Source organism: Punica granatum, chromosome 6 (genome assembly GCF_007655135.1).
Source record: "Punica granatum isolate Tunisia-2019 chromosome 6, ASM765513v2, whole genome shotgun sequence".
Classification (NCBI taxonomy): domain Eukaryota; kingdom Viridiplantae; phylum Streptophyta; class Magnoliopsida; order Myrtales; family Lythraceae; genus Punica; species Punica granatum.
In genome coordinates this window covers 19,764,141-19,782,907 of record NC_045132.1, presented here as the reverse complement: position 1 = coordinate 19,782,907, position 18,767 = coordinate 19,764,141, and the positions used below count along the sequence as shown (strand labels likewise).

Genomic DNA, 18,767 nt, shown 5'->3' with positions numbered 1-18,767 from the left:
GTGATTTTATCATTTTACTATTATATGTAGATGATATGTTGTTTGTTGGTCATGATATGAACAAAATTACAGAGTTGAAGAAAGAGCTCAGCAAGTCCTTTGCCATGAAGGATTTGGGACTGGCGAAGGAGATCCTTGGGATGCATATTTCTCGTGATAGATCAAGTGGAAAACTTTGGCTTTCTCAAGAGAAGTACATCGAGAAGATTTTGGATCGGTTCAACATGGGTAATGCTAAACCAGTTTCATCACCACTTGCTTCTCATTTCAAACTTAACTAGAAGCAATGTCCTACAAGTGAGAAGGAGAAAGAAGAGATGAAGAAAGTTCCTTACTCATCAGCTATAGGAAGTTTAATGTATGCCATCGTCTGTACAATGCCAGATATCGCTCATTATGTTAGTGTGGTTAGTCGTTTTCTCTCCAATCCGGGGAAAAAGCATTGGAATGCGATTAAGTGGATCCTGAGGTATCTCAGAGGAACATCCAAGGTGTGTTTACACTTTGGCACCAGTAAGCCAGAGTTAGTGGGCTACACGGATGCGAATATGGCAGGAGATATTGATTCCTAGAAATCCACTTCGGGATACTTGATGACTTTTGTAAGGGGAGCTATCTCATGGCAATCAAGGCTTCAAAAGTGCATTGCTTTGTCTACAACAGAAGCCGAATACATTGCGGTGACCGAATGTTGCAAGGAGATGTTGTGGTTGCAAAAGTTTTTGCAAGAGTTGAGCTTAAAGCAAGAGAGGTATGTTATGTATTGTGATAGTCAAAGTGCCATACATCTTTGCAAGAATCCCACTTTCTATTCGAGGTCGAAGCATATCGATATTAAGTTTCATTGGATTAGAGATGTGTTGGAGTCTAAGTTGGTGAAGTTAGACAAAGTGCACACTGCTGAGAATGGAACTGATATGATGACAAAACCTCTCGCTAAGGAGAAGCTACATGTTTGCCAGAATTTAGCCGGTATGTTCGAAGCCTCCAAATAGTCAGGAAGGGGAGTTTGTTGGGTATCCCTCCAATTTGGAGGAAGTTGGGCTCAAATTATGTTAGGCTTTTATCGGGCTTTAATAGGCTCAAGGACCCACTTTCATTAGGGTTTATTCTTCAGCAAGAGGCGGCAGAATTGAGATTAGAGCAGCAGTACAGAGCAGCAAAATACAGAGAGTAGCAGAGTTATTTTTTAGTCCGACCAGCTGAAGATCAAACCTTGATCGGAACGTCAAACAAACTCCGATCGGGACGAAATTTTGACAGCGGCTTTATGACACGTAGGGCTAAGTTTGAACAGTCAGAATTTTTATTCGAGCTCTGTAGGTACTATTTCAGCTGGTTTTGTAAACCACCCGGTGTGGGTGACTAATTTGGTGTTTGGGTGATCCAAGAGAGTGTTTCTCTTGAGTTTGGTGATCCAAGGGTTTACCTTTAATGAAAAACATTGTATAACATTCACTGATAGTGGATCGTTGATTCGGAGTTGGTCCCGTGATTTTTTCCGACATCGGGGTTTTCCACGTAAAATTCTTGGTGTTTTTTTCTTTACCGCTTGTTGGTTGATTTGTTTGGTTTCTATATCGATTACACTGGTGGGGGAGGAAGATTAATCGCTGCGTTATCATTTGGTCGAGCATATCCCTTCCCAACATAAATTTAACAACAACTTATTTTTCTGGAAGTTCTCGTTGAAGCTTAAGTTTATTAACATAACATTAACTAATATTCGTTTGGATTTGTGATATTTAGAAGTAATAAGTTCGATAGGTTTCAGTCGCTTTTATAAACCTATGGTTATGTGTTTCTATTTTTTATAAGTAAACAAAAGCTCATGCATTAATATGCAACTAAGAGTTCGAAGTACAAGGATAACCTCAATATTTGCAGAGGGCATCAAAATTTGACATGAAACCAAAGTGGCCCAAGTCGTGGGCATGTAGATTATCTTTACTTGAAATCCAAAAATAATTTCAATTCGAAAAATGAGAAAGAAAATGAGAATTATCCAAAAGAAGAAATCTAATTAATATCCCAAGGAGATTTTAATTTTGGGGGTTGAAGATTGCGTCAACGAGCAGCAAAGCATTGCTCTCAATTCAAATTTGACTAACCCTTATCAAAGATTATGCAGACTACAATGAAGACTGCATGAGCTATGTAATATGTGATCATGTTTTCTCGAGGATTTTTTCTTTTCGATTTTTTTGGAAATTTATACCATGATGAATGTAAAAGTGTTGTATAATCGGAAGGCGGCCAATCACCTTGGTGTGTTTTAACTTTGGGTGTGAACTAGTCAAGTTTGGGAGATACAATTCTCTTACAACTCAATTTCATCATTGGCAATTGAGTTTCAATTAACTTCATATTTTCCAAATTCATGTGAATTAATTTTCTTCTTTCATATAATTAAACATGAAAGAGCATTAATGTGTTGAGTTATCTATTGAATCATCTCGGTCAGAGAAGACATGTATCAAGTTTTCATTATAATATTTTTCATTGTAATATAAAATTTATCCTCTTCAAACTCTCTAATACATATCAATTATTATTGCCCAAAATTTTTTGAACAAAATCAGTGCAACGCATGAGTTCAACAACCTAGTATTTTCATAAGGAAATAACACGTTACCTTTTCAATTATTAGTCACGAATACCAGCGATAACAGATTGTATAATAATGTGACAACGTGTTTTTTCTTACACTTTGCACTTTGATAATATTTTGGACAACATCTTGAAGTGAAATGACAATATGTTGACAGACTTTAACAATATCCATGACAAAGGTCGACGTTTGAAACGTTAGAAAAAGTTCTACAAGCGTCGAAATAGGTTAAACAAAAGGCAACGTTTTTTTGTGCGTTGGCTAAACTTAAAAACGTTGGCACATGGTTAACAAACGCTGACGTTTTCCAAAATGTCGGCTAAAAGGTGATCAATCTCGAAGTTTTTCAAAACGTCGGATATAACAATTTTGGCTAATTTTTCTCTACATTTGCGATCGCGTTGGGACAAAAATGTCGGCAAAAACCAATTTTTCTATAGTGTAATTTCAATATTCAGCCGAAAAAAAAAGCGATGTAATTTCCATAAAGTTATAGTAGATGATACACGATTAGAAACATGCATCGCATTATCCATTTTGTTCGATCGCTTCTAAGATGTAATATTTGCTGCAGATTCTGATTTTCCAGAATGCAATTAGAACGTGGTTGATGAATTAAACCACATCAATTTTTTTTCTTTTTTTTTTCCAAAGTGAGTTACGGGGTCGAAGCGCTAAGCCACATCAATTTTCCATGCCCCTTTCTTTGGGGGTGAAATTTTCCATGGCCCCCCATGCCTGGGATCTTATTTGTGCCTTGCCATTGCCGCGACGGATGGGATTAGGGCCCGCCAGATGAGTCGTTAAAATATGCACCCGCTGCATGTAGTCCACACCCAAAAGATGCCTATGGGGACCATGAGCCCGCTGCCCAAAACACCCATCGCCCTACACGCACCGGGTGCATGGTATAATACTCAGGCTTCTAAAGAAGAAGGAAGCAACATGGAACTGTAATGATATTAGTCAAACAACGCATTCTCCTTTTGTCACCGCAATTTAAAAATAGAGATATATAAAACCTAGTTCGGTTAAGGTAATTCGATACTTTTTCTTTTAATAAAATTTTATATTTGAGTATTGTGAATGAAAAAAATCATGATTGAGAAAACTTTATTTTTTAGTGAGTTGATCCAATTCAAACCTTAACTGGTCGGGATTATTGAATTCCTGAATATCAAACGGGATACCGACTTATCAAAAAAGAAAAATATATATAGAATGGTCAAAGCTATGGGAATAACGGTGTTTTGATAGAACACAAAGTTGAACATTTCATGAGTCCCACGGATCTTTGGATCTTGAACGCCGCCGGGATGTAGACGTTGGAAAAACTCCCTCTACTACTTATATCTCATTCCCATAAGACAATGACCGACTTATCTTCGTCTCCCTCTCCCTCTCCCTCTCCCTACCTCCCTACCTCCCTCCCTCTCATCCATCTACCATATTCATCCGTCAACTTGATTTTCATAAGCTCAATATTACTCAGCCATGGTTCGTGTTTCGGACTTCATCGACATGGTTTTCTTTTTCATCATGGTCACCCATACCTGGCTCTACATCTATTCTCTCCAGTAATTAGGTCGATATCTTTGCCCTTTAATATCTTTCTTTCTTACACGTAAACGCGGATTAATTGATCTCTATTATTTGATCTCTTGTGCCATTTGAGATTTCATCCGAATTATTACTGCCCCTTACACACTCAACATATTAGGTTTCTTTCTTTTTTTTATTTGTATTTTTTTTGGCCAATACGGGTTTTCATTTCTTGTGTTTGTCAAAAGGCTTTTCTCTTCCAGGAAGGCATCTCTTGCGCTGAAAGAAAAGTTGCGCTTTCATCTAAAAAGACACATTGGGCCTCTTCCGAATAAATAAAAATTTTGTTTCCTTGTTATAGTTTATCTAATATATATATATATATATATATATAATTTATATTTACATAACATATACATAGCAACATTGAAGGACATCCAAAAAGCCTCTTGTGATTTCATTATTCATTTCCCTCAAAGATCAACAGAAACGATGAAGAGCCAAAACCTTCATTATTCATTTCCCTCAAAGATCAACAGAAACGATGAAGAGCCAAAACCTTCCCAATTCAGTCTTCTTCAAGCCTCTGAGCTCACAGTTTCACCTACCCATCATCCTCGCATACTTCGTCTTCTTCGGTTGCGGCCTCACGGTCGGCATAATCCTGAGCTTCCACCTCGAGAACTTGTCCCTCAGCCTAAACATCACGCAGTTGTCGTCAGAATCACCTCCTCAAACTGAGAGTGCCAACATCGAGAACCCAGCTCGGGTTGGGCTCAAGGAGTACCTAAAGCCGCCAGATGTGATGCACGACATGGAGGACGCAGAGCTCCTGTGGAGGGCCTCGATGGCTCCAAGGATTCGGGAGTACCCGTTCGACCGAGTCCCCAAGATCGCCTTCATGCTCCTTACAAAGGGGCCGGTCCTATTGGCTCCTCTCTGGGAGAAGTTCTTCAAGGGCCACGAGGGGATGTACTCGATTTACGTGCATTCGAGCCCGTCGTGGAACGAGTCGGAGCCCGAGGAGTCCGTGTTCTACGGACGGAGAATTCCCAGTCAGGTCAGTCTTTCCTGATTCAGCTCTCGATGAGTCAACAACCGTATTGACCAAAAATCATTAACGATTAAGTTCTGTATATCACTGCAACACTAAATATGTTCATTGTGTGGATTGATTCAACTCGAACCTGAATTTGTCGGAATCCGTTGAGTTTTTGAACCAGGTGGTGCAGATTGAAAAATATTTCCAAATACTTCCTTGTGAAATGAGTGCATTATGAACACTCAATATTTTAACAAGTGGGGTTTTATTTTAATTCTTTTTTCTTTTGGCGTAGTAATGGGTACATTTATTGTCAACAATATATCTTCAACCTTTAACAAAGAATTAACTTTGTTGACCAAAAGATGTTTGCACTGCGTCGAGAAATGAGGCTTATCGTCTACTCCTTTAATAGACTTTGAATTAAGGGAAAAAAAGAAGTGAAGGTTAATATAATATGTAAAATATAATTCATCCACCAGTACTTAGTATAATTAGAATATAAAAGAATTTAATATAATACCGGAGAAATTGAAGTTATCAGACAGCGCCACTTTAGATAAGTTGACAGCAATCTTACTAAATTCATATCGAAAACAAAGTATATACACGTATTAATATATCATCAATTAGTTAACAAAAATTGTCAGATTTACGTTATTTCTAATGTTACTTCGAGTGTGTCAATCTCAAGTCCAATTGAATGATGAGTGAATAACATGAAAGAGAGGCTACCAAGGTAAAAAAATGTCAATTTCTTACTACCCAAAAAAAGTCAATTTCTTTCTTTACTTCCTATTTCCTCTCCACTTCTTCTTTTCGTCATAATTTTCTCTTTTATATTTTCTTTTCTAACCTCAGTTGTCAATTTAGCTAATACGGCTCAAATTCTTTTAAATTATCACCACAATCTCCAATGCTCGATCTCTCAGAATTGCGAGAGAAAATGTTTCCGGCAATTTTGTTAAAGTGATAGAAATAGAGTATGGTCGATACATTTTACCGAAAGCATATATGATAAGAAATTCTCTTAAACTTTCATGAATTTCCAATTTATTACCAGGGCTGCCACAGACTGCGAGCCAGTAAACATAAAACAGAAATTCAATTATATAGATCTTACACATTGGTCCCGTATTTCATACAAAACCCAAAAAAAATAAAATTAAATATAAATAAGAATAATTTAATTTAACTGTAATATATATATATATATATATATTGTTCTCAATCGATAATTAGGATCCTTCATAACTATAATATTATATATAGATATATATGAATGGCTATATTTACAGCTATATATATATATATGAATAGCTGTAAATATATATATATATATATATATATATATAGCAATTCATATATTTATATATGAATTGCTATTGCCAGTGCGGTGACACAAATCATCACGGAGACAGCTTATTAATTTTCTACCAAAAATCGCATTTATTGGATATGCAAGCCGGACAGCTCAATTTATTTTTCCCATGTGGCCTTTTTTTTTCATTTTTCCTTTCCTCACCAAATAATAGCCATTTTTCTCCCTCCTTTCTAAGAAGTTGATTGATTTCGATTCTTTTAGCATGTATTTTAAATGCTATGTCTTGTCCTGATTTCCATTTATGGACCAAACACAATTCGATAATACTTGAAAAATATCTTTGTAGCAAAGGCCAAAGTCCCCAAATTAGGAAAAAGTGCAGATTTAGGCGGTGGATTTAAAGTTAATAATAATTTATTTTATTTTATTTGGATTACGAAGGAGGCTCATATATCTAGTATAAGGAAATTGAAATTAAAAAGGCATAGATAATCCGACTCACAAGATTGACCAAGCCTGAAATCTCTTAATTCCTCGGCGATAGCGCGTACTACTAAACTATATCCGTTTTCAAGTTATTAAAGTTCTTAATTAGTTAATTAAGCGAAACAAAATTTAGTTAAAAGAGCAGTGGCTGCGGCCCAACGAAAGGAGATGACATGTCCATTTCAGCCAAGTGTGATAAGCCCATTAGATTTTGTTTTCTGCCATCCCGACCACCACTTATTCCATCTGAATATCACCCAAACTTATCAAAGGAAAAACAGGAATTTCATTTAATATGAAATCGGAGCAAATTATAACTTATATGCTTTAGCCACCACCGACACCGTAATTCTCTTCCTCTAAAGAATCAAAATGAAATAATAAATGCGCATAATCATGGAGGCCCCCAGCACTTGTTGGGTTCTCTCCTTAAAACATCACTAACCAATTATTGTCTTGGCTTCGGTTAGGCAATAAGGTTATTGTCCCGATCGATTGATTGATACAAAAATATTATTGACATATCTGCCTATATTAAATCTAAGGATTAATTGCACCGATGATCTAAAAAGTTTCATGAATGTTTCAGGTTGATCCAAAATATTTTTTTGGTAACTTGTTGGTACAAAAAGTCTCAAAACCGTTTCAATGTAGTGCATTCCGTCAATTGCCCCTAATGCCGTTAACACTTTGCTGACATGGCGCGTCCTATATGTCACTTTTGTTAGTGCGCCACGTCATTTAAGATGACATAAAATCTGAAAAAATCCAATAAAAATACATAAAAAAAAATAAAAAAATACAGAAAAATACTAAAAATATAGAAAAAAAATTATTTTATAATATTTTAAAATATTTTAAATAAATTTTTATCATTTTTAAAAGTTTTTAAAATTTTTAAAAATAATTTTTTATAATTTTTACTTTTTTGTATTTTTTTTATTATTTTTTGTATTTTTATTGGACTTTTTCAGATTTTATATCCTCTTAAATGACGTGGCGCATTATGATTAATTTCACGTAACAAAAGTAACACATAAGACGCGCCATCTCAACAAAATGTTAACGGCGTCAGGGGCAATTGACGGAATGCACTAAATTGAAATGGTTTTGAAACTTTTTGTACCAACAAGTTACCAAAAAAATATTTTGGACCAAGCTGAAACATTCATGAAACTTTTTGGACCATCGGTGCATTTAACCCTAAATCTAAATTAAACTATTGCATGCACATATACAAAACATATGTATGTCAAAGAGTGTCCATGGTGACATTCATTCATTTTCCTTTTCTGTTTTATGTTTTTGTACAATATGGGACCTTGGATCATAGTGACCCGCCCAATTTCACCATAGAATTTTCCATATATTGGATTATTTGATTAACATTCCACAATTTAGACATAAGGTATAGCTATGTTTCTGAACTCGTATGGTACTAATTGAAGTTTCTTTTAAGCATTGAGAATATGTTGTCCGATATTTATGCATATGTACTCTTAGTGTTGATGTTTTATTTGTAATAAATTGCAGGAAGTTCAATGGGGAAAGGTCAGCATGATCGAAGCCGAGAGGCGGCTGCTTGCCAATGCGCTCCTCGACATCTCTAATGAGCGGTTCGTCCTCCTGTCGGAGTCCTGCATCCCCCTATTCAACTTCTCAACCATCTACTCATACCTCATGAACTCCAATAAGACCTTCGTGGATCTCTACGACCTCCCGGGTCCAGTGGGGCGGGGCCGGTATAATCACCAGTTGTACCCCGAGATCTCCCTGAGGGACTGGAGGAAAGGGTCTCAGTGGTTTGAGATGGACCGGGAGCTTGCCATGGGAGTCGTGTCGGACACCAAGTACTTCCCGATGTTCCAGGAGTTCTGCAAGCACTCTTGCTATGCGGACGAGCACTACCTGCCCACGTTCGTGAACATGAGGTTCTGGGAGACAAACTCCAACAGGAGCCTGACCTGGGTCGACTGGTCGAAAGGCGGGCCCCACCCAAACCGGTTCATGCGGACGGATGTCACCCCTGCGCTCCTCAAGACGTTGAGGAGTGGAAGCCAATGCGAGTACAACGGGAACACGACCACGGTCTGTTTCTTGTTCGCGAGGAAGTTCCTGCCCAACACTTTGGATAGACTCTTGAGATTTGCACCAAAAGTGATGCACTTCAATAGGTAGAGATATAGATGGACTTCAAGAAATACGTACATCCCCCAAAAGAAGATTTATTGTTGTCATACCATTCTTTATTTTCTTGGAGATAAGCGAGCTATGGTAGAGAATCGATTGGCCGAGATGTTTACTTCCGATAAATTGATTGTAGACTGAGAAGCTCATCGGCCATGTATAAAATGCAAATTGAAATATTTAGAAATGCACTACTATACTCCTTTTTACTATTTGTAATTCATTCAATATAAATAGACGTGAGATGGCAGGTATTTTATATTCCTAGTAGTCGTAGCTTTGGTAACGGCAATAAAAATATGATGATTTCATTCGATGCACTTCAATAGGTAGAGATATAGATGGACTTCAAGAAATACGTACATCCCCCAAAAGAAGATTTATTGTTGTCATACCATTCTTTATTTTCTTGGAGATAAGCGAGCTATGGTAGAGAATCGATTGGCCGAGATGTTTACTTCCGATAAATTGATTGTAGACTGAGAAGCTCATCGGCCATGTATAAAATGCAAATTGAAATATTTAGAAATGCACTACTATACTCCTTTTTTATTTTAATTTTTCAATATAAATAGACGTGAGATGGCAGGTATTTTATATTCCTAGTAGTCGTAGCTTTGGTAACGGCAATAAAAATATGATGATTTCATTCGATGCACTTCAATAGGTAGAGATATAGATGGACTTCAAGAAATACGTACATCCCCCAAAAGAAGATTTATTGTTGTCATACCATTCTTTATTTTCTTGGAGATAAGCGAGCTATGGTAGAGAATCGATTGGCCGAGATGTTTACTTCCGATAAATTGATTGTAGACTGAGAAGCTCATCGGCCATGTATAAAATGCAAATTGAAATATTTAGAAATGCACTACTATACTCCTTTTTACTATTTGTAATTCATTCAATATAAATAGACGTGAGATGGCAGGTATTTTATATTCCTAGTAGTCGTAGCTTTGGTAACGGCAATAAAAATATGATGATTTCATTCGAATCCTCGAACAGAAAGAAACAAGTGAAGTTCAGTCGTTGGTGAGGAATGAAAATCTTAGGGTCTGTTTGGCAACACAACCTTCTTATTTTTTTTTTTATGAATAAAAGGTTAGGTCGGGTTATTAGCCCGCTGTGACTGTCCCAACTAAGGGAACCTAACCGCCACGGAATGTTCATTTTGCCATAGCTCGCTGAGACTTTAGTCCAACTTGGTCACCGCAGCCCTACCGACACACTAGTGAATTAAGTCCAAGGCCCACTGCATCAAGCATTATGGGTCGGCCACCACCATCTCATAATACACTCACATAGTGGTGAGCTCTACGTGCTCAGTGAGGTTCGAACTCGTGATGTTCAAGTGGAGTACTTGATGTTTAACCACTAGACCACTGTGCTGGTGGTGTTTGGCAACACAACCTTAATGCCTGTAGTTCGGTGGTCAGAAACGGAATCGGAATCAAAATAACAAATTTTCTTTTTTGTTTGGTTCAGTAAAGAATCGAAATTTGAATCCATCTTTTCACGTTTGGTTCATTACCTATATAGAATTAGAATTAATTTTTAGAATTTGAATATTACAATCTGTTGTTAATTTATTTTAAAGAAAATGCATTCCCTTCATTTTCTGGGGTCCTCAGTTACTGAATGATTCTCCAATACAGGGGAATCGATTCCTCTATAAATGGAAATTGGAAACAAATTTCCAATTATCAAACAAATAAAATCGTGGCCAAAAAAAGAAAATAAAGAAAGAAATACAATCGGAATAGTGCACCTGCATGCATTGACTCGATGACGGGAAGACCGAATGCCGACTTTCTGTACTTTATAGGATTTTCTAAATGAGAGAAGGTTCTTTTACTATTTTGGGTGAACAACGGTTTTTGTATTTTATCCCATGAACACCGCACGAGATCAATTTCATGAGGATTGGACTATTCGAACCTTCGTGTTTTCTGGTCATTTAATTATATTCTTCAGGTCGTGGGTGATGGAGGATCCCATCCATTCTTGACATATACATGCTAACAGTCGTGGTTCGTAAAGTCATCATATTAGGCCCACAGTATTAATTTCCAGTCTACACGAAAGAGGCCGCTATGGCTGAAGCCATCTTTAATTGCGTGTACTTCTCCGGTCCTTGAAGTGATCGGTTCTTGCTTTCTATAATCGCCGTGTCTATTATTAATGGAAGCGTGCGCGATAAGGTCGATCTAACGGTCAAAGGTGGACAGAAATGGTCCACCAAAGAGGCAATAAAGTTTCACTCTTCATATAACCCGAAGGAGATGACAGAGTTTATGACAGCCTTACTACACGCATCACGGCCTTAAAACAAAAGTGATTGGAACTTGAAAATCAAAATAATTCTTATCATGAGAAAATGATTGATGCGATATGCTTATTTAGTAAACGATTTTTGTTTTGGTCGAGAAATAAATTAAGTCGGGTATATTTGAAACAAGAGGCCGAACAAGAGATTAAACACGAGTCACTCTTCGAAACCAGCAGAATAATAAATAAAACATCCTTTTGCAAATGCTTTGACAAAGCTCCTTAAGGTTGCACTATTTGTGAAAAGATCTTCTCATGACATTTGATGAACCGTGAAAAAAATTAAAAGGTAATTAAAGACAGATAAACTGGAAAAAAAGAAAAAGGGAAAAAAAGAAAAGGAAAGTATCTAATTAATTACATCGAAGTTGAAATGGTAATGGTGTAATTGCATCATAGTAAATCTCAACCGTTAATTAAAATTCACGGAAATCAAGGGGCTAGTTGCTATCCCCCTATCTGGTCTGGAAGAGGTACCATCTACACAATCACTGACTCACCCCACATGTTCCCCTCCGATGGGGCCGGCCGGCGACTCTGAGACTGAGTCGGTCTTCTCATGACAAGTCATTTATATAGATGTAATATAACACGTTAAAACTTGGTAATTGTCTCGAATTTTCCATTAAATATTTTGAAGTCATCTATAGGTAGCATTTGGTAAAAGTTTTGTTCTCAAGCTCCCCTTATTTGGGCCTTTATATATAAGTGGATCCACCTCCTTCACGACATAATAATACTTGCGTCTTCGAGCCATAAATTATGATCCTTAAACTTCGCCATAAAAATAAAATTCATCTCATGCAAGTTCCAGTATTATTGTTTAACTGGTTCAATATCACTCCTAGAATACCTTATTCGAGACACGATTTACAAACGAAAAGGTAGTTCTCTGTCATGACATTTCTTTTCAATCCAAGCAAAGAAAGGAGAATTGAGATCAAGTCTCTTTCTCTTCCTCCTCTGTCTCTTTACTCTCCCTCGATCCGACCCACCCACACGGTGCTGTCGTCCGACCCGATCCGCTGCTGGGACACTAGTGGTGGGCGGCTGCAGCTGGACTCCGAGTTATGCTACAATCATCCTTACTTGGTAGCCAAATTCACGCATTATGGAAATTATGAATAATCAAGTTGTTACAAACTAAGAGATAGCCACACTTTTCCTTCATTCATCAATCTATGACTACTAGAAGAAATGAGCAAAGTTCTGGTATTTGGGTGAGAAATGGAAAATTTCATGCCCAAATACAGCGGGGATCACATAATACTACGCATACATACATTGTCGATGTTTGGCAGACCGAATGCTGACTTGCAAGACTTTAGGATTTTCTAATGTGAGATGGTTCTTCCAGTTTATTCCGTGAACACAATACTGAGATCGATTTCGTATCGTAGGTCCTTCATATTTTCTGAAGGAGCAACAAATAAATTTCGGTCTAACGGAACTAGTGGGCGGATCCATCTATGTCTGGGCCTTTTCTTTTTCTGCTTCGACATTTTAGTCGACAGGTGGTTGAGGCCCATATTGCCTAATAATCTAAACAATTCTTCTTCTTCTTCTTCTTCTTCTTTTTTTTTAATCTCTTAAACTTCAAAGGAGATGATAGTTCACCAACGTGGATTGGTTGAAGCGGTTCGGCACTTGTTCCACTTAAGTAAGATTTTGGGTTCAAGTCCTTGTGAATACAAAAAATTCACGCTGAAAGAGTTTTACCCCTTAGTGGACCGATCTAGCTCTACTGGACTAATTGGTGATTAATTGTTCCGGATACTAGGTTCAGACCCAAAAATAAAGGAGATTAATAGTTCAATCTTTGACAAATTATTCTTCTCTTCCTAAAAGTCAGGCCCATCATAAAAAGTTTGTGACCAGCCCTATTACAAATATGATGGCCTTGAAAAGAGCGAATTAAAACTTGAAAAACTTAATATCATAATTAATAATTTTTATAATGAAGAAATTAACGATAAATGCAATACGTTTATTTTGTAACTCGAACTAATGATTCGTGTTTTTTTTCAGCCAATTTATCGTTTTAAGGCCAATTACGCATTGTTGCCGTACAAACTAGTTTCATGAACCAAAATTTTCCTCTGCAGCTCTGCTCGAGGGGATGAATTGAGTCATCAGTATATGGACTTTGAAGAAAGAGGACGAACGGGAATTAAACAAGAGTTTTTCTACACACACGAAGAAGAAAACATCCTTTGAAAATGCTTTGAAGAGTTCAACCTAAAGTTGACTACTAGTAAATCTTCATGACATATCAAATGATTTGATATGGACTGAGAAAGATAATGAAAATTGAAAAGTAAAGCATATAAATTTTAAAAAAAAACCAAAAAAGAAAATGTAAAAAACATATCTAATTACATCCAAGTTGATTTGACAAAAGGAGTGCTCTAATTTCAGTGTTCCAGGTTAATCTCAACCACTAAATTTTTGGAAATCAAGGGGACAGCTGCTATACTCCATCTGGTTCCAAAGAGGCACCATCGACAGTCATTGACTCACCCCACATGCCCCCTCCGATAGGGCCGGCGACTCCGAGACTGAGTCGACATTCTCATGACACGGGGACACGTCAACCCCGCGCATCTCCTCAATCATCCGAACAACGTGGCACATCTTGGGCCGCTGATCAGGCGAGGCTGAGGTGCAGGCCATCGCGATCTGTAGCAGCCCGACCATCTCCTCCTCGATGTCCTTATACCTCATCAACTCTAAATCGAACACCTCGGCCGTCCACTCCTCCCGCACCACCGACTGGACCCACCTGGGCAGGTCCACGACCCCACCGCTGTACTCCGCCCCATTCCCATGGTCCACGATCGAGGGGCACTTTCCAGTCAGGAGTTCCAGCAGAACAACCCCAAATGCATACACATCAGACTTCTGGGTCAGCTTGCGGTGGTCGAGGGCGGCCTCAGGAGCACGATATCCATTAGACCGTGTGCCGGCGCTAGTCGGGGGTCCGAAGATCGAGAGGCCATAGTCGGACACTCGGGCATTGCCCAGCTGGTCAATTAGGACGTTGGTGGACTTGACGTTGCCATGGATGAGCTTAAGGGACTTGCACGAGCCATGAATGAACGCAAGGCCGCGAGCAGCCCCTGCTGCAATCTTGAGTCGGGTGGTCCAGTCAAGTGGGGTCCGGCCGATCCCGCGATTGCCTACACCCAATAGACCAGAAACTATGATCAATTCAAAATATATAGCACAAACATTTCCTTTGGATAATTGAATTCGGTTGATGTGATTCCACAGCAGAGGGAGGCCTGGCCTCCAAGGCATTCCCTCTTTTAGGGAGAATTTTCTCTGGAAAAAAGAGAAGGCTGGACCAACATTCGGTCGTAAAAGAACAAAAAGGAGAAAAAGAAAAACACTGAAACGACAAGGACTGACAAAGAAATAATGTTTCTTTTCACAAAACGACAGTACCTACTGGAACTAAATTAAATTAAGTTAAAATAGTAATTAAGTTGCCCACGTGATTAAATTGAGAGCTCGCCTATACTGATACTCTCCAGTGTCTAGCTCTAGTGAGTGATTTACCCATCACCGTTCCTAAAGCAAAACAATGCATATCTCTTGGTCACGGCTAAACCGACATACAAACGAGAATTAATCTCAGTCAACAAGTCCAGTGGATATTGCATCTTCGATTATGTTCCCGCCTTGCTAGTCTTTACTAACTGCAATCATTGATTAACATATATATCATTTAAAAACAGTGCTTGCCCTAGCTAAGGAAGACTAGATTCTTCTCCAGGGAAGATTCTTTATTCCTAGATTCATTTCCTAGCTTGCAAGCAAGAATTTAACTTTTCTTCTTTAATGATGATAGCATCCCTTGAGCGATGTTAGGAGCCGTTTGATCATCATTCCGACATGCTCCGAGGGTCCCCTACTAAAAAGGGGCAGCAGGAGAACTAACCAAGAACATTGACGAATGATTATTAAGAAGTTCCGAGTATAAAATCTCATCGGTTGCCGGGTATAAAACTCAATCTAATAAATTTGACACCTTTACATTCTCCCAGGGGTGAATCCATCACATTAATTATATACTGACCTACTCCCATCAACTTCTCATCCGTTAGCCCATGAACGCATATCCTAGCCATCAAAAGCTCTAACATTACACGTAGACGCGTAACATAAATATTAATGTAGCTTTATAGCAAAGAACATATACTATAATAGCTTAATTCAATTGATAATTAATAATAATTAATGATTATATACATGAAAAGGAATATAGATCACATACCGTGTAGGAGCCAGAACAGGCTGCCATTGGCCATGTAGTCGTAGACCAGCAGCTTCTCCTCCCGGGCGAAGTAATAGGCCCTGAGGTTGACGAGGTTCGGGTGCCGAAGCCGCCCGAGGATCTCCATGTGCTGCTCGAACTCCCTCTTCCCCCCGACGCTCGCATCCTTCAGCCTCTTCACCGCTACCACCCCACCGTCGTCCAGCACTGCCTTGTATGCCGTCCCAAACCCTCCCTTCCCCAGCATCTCCGCTGACGCCCTAAGCAGGTCCTCCAGCTCGAACCGCCTCTCCCCCTCGAAGAACACCATCCTCCCCCTCTCGTACCTATCAACATCAGCCAGCCCGTTAGTACAAATAATTGATAACCGGTTTCGCTAATCAAACATAGTTATCGATAATGTGCCTCCAATTACCCGGCTTGGGTGGGGTACGGGCTCGATGAGTATACGATCTTCTCGCTTTCCATGAGCTTTGAGCCCTTCTGTCCCTCGCCGCCGATCTTGCCCATGTAGTTCCTCCAGAAGTAGCAGTAGAGGAGGAGGGAGATGACCGCTAGGACGATTGCGTCCCCGACTATTATCGCTATCAGCGCAACCGGCTTCATCCTGGCTCGCCTGTGGGGGTTGCCCGACAGCGCAGGGTTGGTGCTCCCAGGAATGGAGCTCGGAGATGACGAGACGATGCTCGGGCCTGCCCCGGGCATGAGCGGGGAGGCGACCTCCCCGTTGGATCCGGGCCCTTCGCTCGGGTCGCCCACAATGCCGTTGCAGCTCTGCAGCGGGGAACCGCAGAGGCCAGTGTTCTGGGAGAATGCCGATTCGGGAAAGGCCGAGAGGGATTTGGGAATCTCTCCCTGAAGCCGGTTCCCGGAGACGTTGAACTCCTGGAGGGTTGGGAGGACGAGGCCCGTAATCGGTCCGGAGAAGCGGTTCCCGTCGAGGCGGAGGGTGAGGAGATGGGTGAGGTGGTTGAGGGTCGGGGGGACCTCGCCGGAGAGGTTGTTGTGGGACAGATCCAGGCGGTAGAGGTGAATGAGAGAGAGGACAGAAGGCGGGAACTTGCCGGAGAAGCCGTTGTCGGAAAGGAAGAGGAGCTTGAGGGCGGTGAGGTTGGAGAGGTCGGGTATGGGGCCGGAGAGGCGGTTGTGCTTGAGGCTGAGGACTCGGAGCTGAGTCAACCCGGTGAGGGGCTGGATGGAGCCGGAGAGGTCGAGGTCCTCGAGCACGAGGCGGGAGACACGGTTGCGGGAGCAGGAGACGCCGGACCACGAGCAGGGGCTGACACCGGTGGAGTTCCAGTCCCAGAGCTTCTCATTGGCCGCGTCCGAGGAATCCCTGAAGGCAAGAAGAGGCTCCAAGTCCGGGTGAGTCGTCGAAGCTCCGAGTGACGAGCAATAGAGGAGGAGGAGCAGGAGAAGAACTCGGTGGGCGAAAATGGGAATCGCCATTTTTGTCCTGCGAATGAAGTGAGCACAGAGAGACTGAGAGAGTGAGCAGGGAGTGGAGAGGAGTGTGCTGTGTCACCGTGAGGAGGAGGGAGGGGAAGAAGGTGCTACGAGGGGCATAGTTGTAAAAGGGACAGTGGTCTAAGGGTATTTTTGGAAGGCAGAACAATTTATTATATTTTACGACAGATGATTTTTTTTTCTTTTTCTAATACCTGGAAAAGCACGTAGGGGCGTCGTATGTATGCGTTACATTATGGTATTGTCTCTATTATATTCATTAAAAAGAATCATCAAAAAAAAAAAAGTATTCTCTCTACTGTAGAGACCAAGTGCCATGATATTGATATATACATACTTCGAAAATAAGTCCTTTCTTTTCTTAATATGAATATTGGAAGCATTAACCAAATTTAGGTCAGTATCTTGTATATATATTCACACATTGATACATGGAGGTATTCCGATACATAGTGTATGCAGGTGGTAAGAATATTATCTATGGAAAACAATGAATGCCGGTAATGAATGTCGAAATATATTCTAATGCAATTTTTTTGAAAACAATTCTTTTGTAATTGAAGTTTTCTACTGTCGCCTTCTTATTGATATTATCAACTGATGACCGTTACCTATACAAAGTTACATTTGTACCAATGATAAAGAATTTCTTTCAACATACTGATTAAATAATGGAGGTGATTACCAATGCGTAATTTATAACATGTATTTCGAAAAATTGTCTCTTTTTAAATTCTTTTATAGAATTTACCCTATTCGTATTTAAAACCAAGACTAAACCAAACAATCGAAATTTCCTACTAATAAAGGATCGTTCCGCTCATTTGATTGAGCTTGTTATTAGGGAAAGGGGAAAAAAAACAATGATTGTTGCCCTTTATATCGAAAACAATACTCTAGGAGAGATTGGAGCAAAACAAGTGTCCTTCCGACCCCGTACGAGGCATAATAAATTTGTTTGGTTTCTAACATGACTAGGTATCATCATGATATATTTAGTACTTTCAATTCAAGCATTTAATACTTTCGTTCAAGTGTTTAGTATTTTTAGTAATCGTAATTAGTACAAGTGCTTTTTACTTTTACTTTCAATTTAAGTGTTTAATAGTACGATTAAATTATTTAGTATTTGTATAATCCATCACAAATAGTAAAAGTACTAAACACTTAAACTAACATTTAAAGGAAAGTATTAATCGTTTCATGGTGATACGAAATCATGTTAGAATATTTAAATTTTGTAATATATGTTTCGATAGAACTTACTACCTGAATGTACGAACTTGTCAATAAGAACCAAGCACATTTACCCTGCGGCAAGCAAACTCACCTGGGCCCATTGCTCATACAAATGATCATCGAGCAATTATGACATTGATTTCGTTTCGAAAACACGAACCGAGGGGTCACAACTCAGGTCACGATATAATCCCGCGCCGGGGCCCGGGCGGGCGCTTGTGTGTCGGACGTAGCTTTCGTCGAATCTGAAGGTACATGG

At 39.5% G+C, this 18,767-nt stretch overlaps 2 protein-coding genes across 3 annotated transcripts; one reads left to right on the top strand and one right to left on the bottom strand.

The window, feature by feature from the left end:
* The first annotated feature begins 3,982 nt into the window (after positions 1–3,982).
* LOC116209861 (glycosyltransferase BC10) lies at positions 3,983–9,725 on the top strand. 2 transcript variants are annotated; one of them, XM_031543590.1, is made up of 4 exons: positions 3,983–4,196; positions 4,685–5,213; positions 8,539–9,179; positions 9,522–9,725. In XM_031543590.1, exons 2-4 carry the CDS (start codon positions 4,698–4,700, stop codon positions 9,523–9,525), a joined length of 1,161 nt encoding a protein of 386 aa, XP_031399450.1. In that variant the 5' UTR covers positions 3,983–4,196; positions 4,685–4,697; the 3' UTR covers positions 9,526–9,725. The 2 variants fall into 2 exon arrangements, with proteins under 2 accessions (XP_031399450.1, XP_031399451.1); XM_031543591.1 differs by lacking the exon at positions 9,522–9,725 and having other exon boundaries at positions 3,984–4,196; positions 4,693–5,213; positions 8,539–9,451.
* Positions 9,726–13,793: 4,068 nt separating this feature from the next.
* LOC116209781 (probable leucine-rich repeat receptor-like protein kinase At1g68400) lies at positions 13,794–17,325 on the bottom strand. Its single transcript, XM_031543462.1, has 3 exons — positions 16,218–17,325; positions 15,803–16,128; positions 13,794–14,702 (listed from the first exon to the last, which is right to left on the bottom strand). The coding sequence occupies exons 1-3, from the start codon at positions 17,249–17,251 to the stop codon at positions 14,032–14,034; spliced, it is 2,031 nt and encodes a 676-aa protein (XP_031399322.1). The 5' UTR covers positions 17,252–17,325; the 3' UTR covers positions 13,794–14,031.
* Between the last annotated feature and the right edge of the window lie 1,442 nt (positions 17,326–18,767).

Bases quoted from the DNA above. Each gene is read 5' to 3' on its own strand.
- LOC116209861 (XM_031543590.1), top strand. From the start codon at position 4,698: ATGAAGAGCCAAAACCTTCCCAATTCAGTCTTCTTCAAGCCTCTGAGC. The intron at 5,214-8,538 runs GTCAGTCTTTCC...AATAAATTGCAG, and splicing joins GACGGAGAATTCCCAGTCAG to GAAGTTCAATGGGGAAAGGT.
- LOC116209781 (XM_031543462.1), bottom strand. From the start codon at position 17,251: ATGGCGATTCCCATTTTCGCCCACCGAGTTCTTCTCCTGCTCCTCCTC. The intron at 16,129-16,217 runs GTAATTGGAGGC...TGATGTTGATAG, and splicing joins CCGTACCCCACCCAAGCCGG to GTACGAGAGGGGGAGGATGG. The intron at 14,703-15,802 runs GTATGTGATCTA...TATTGGGTGTAG, and splicing joins CCTGTTCTGGCTCCTACACG to GCAATCGCGGGATCGGCCGG.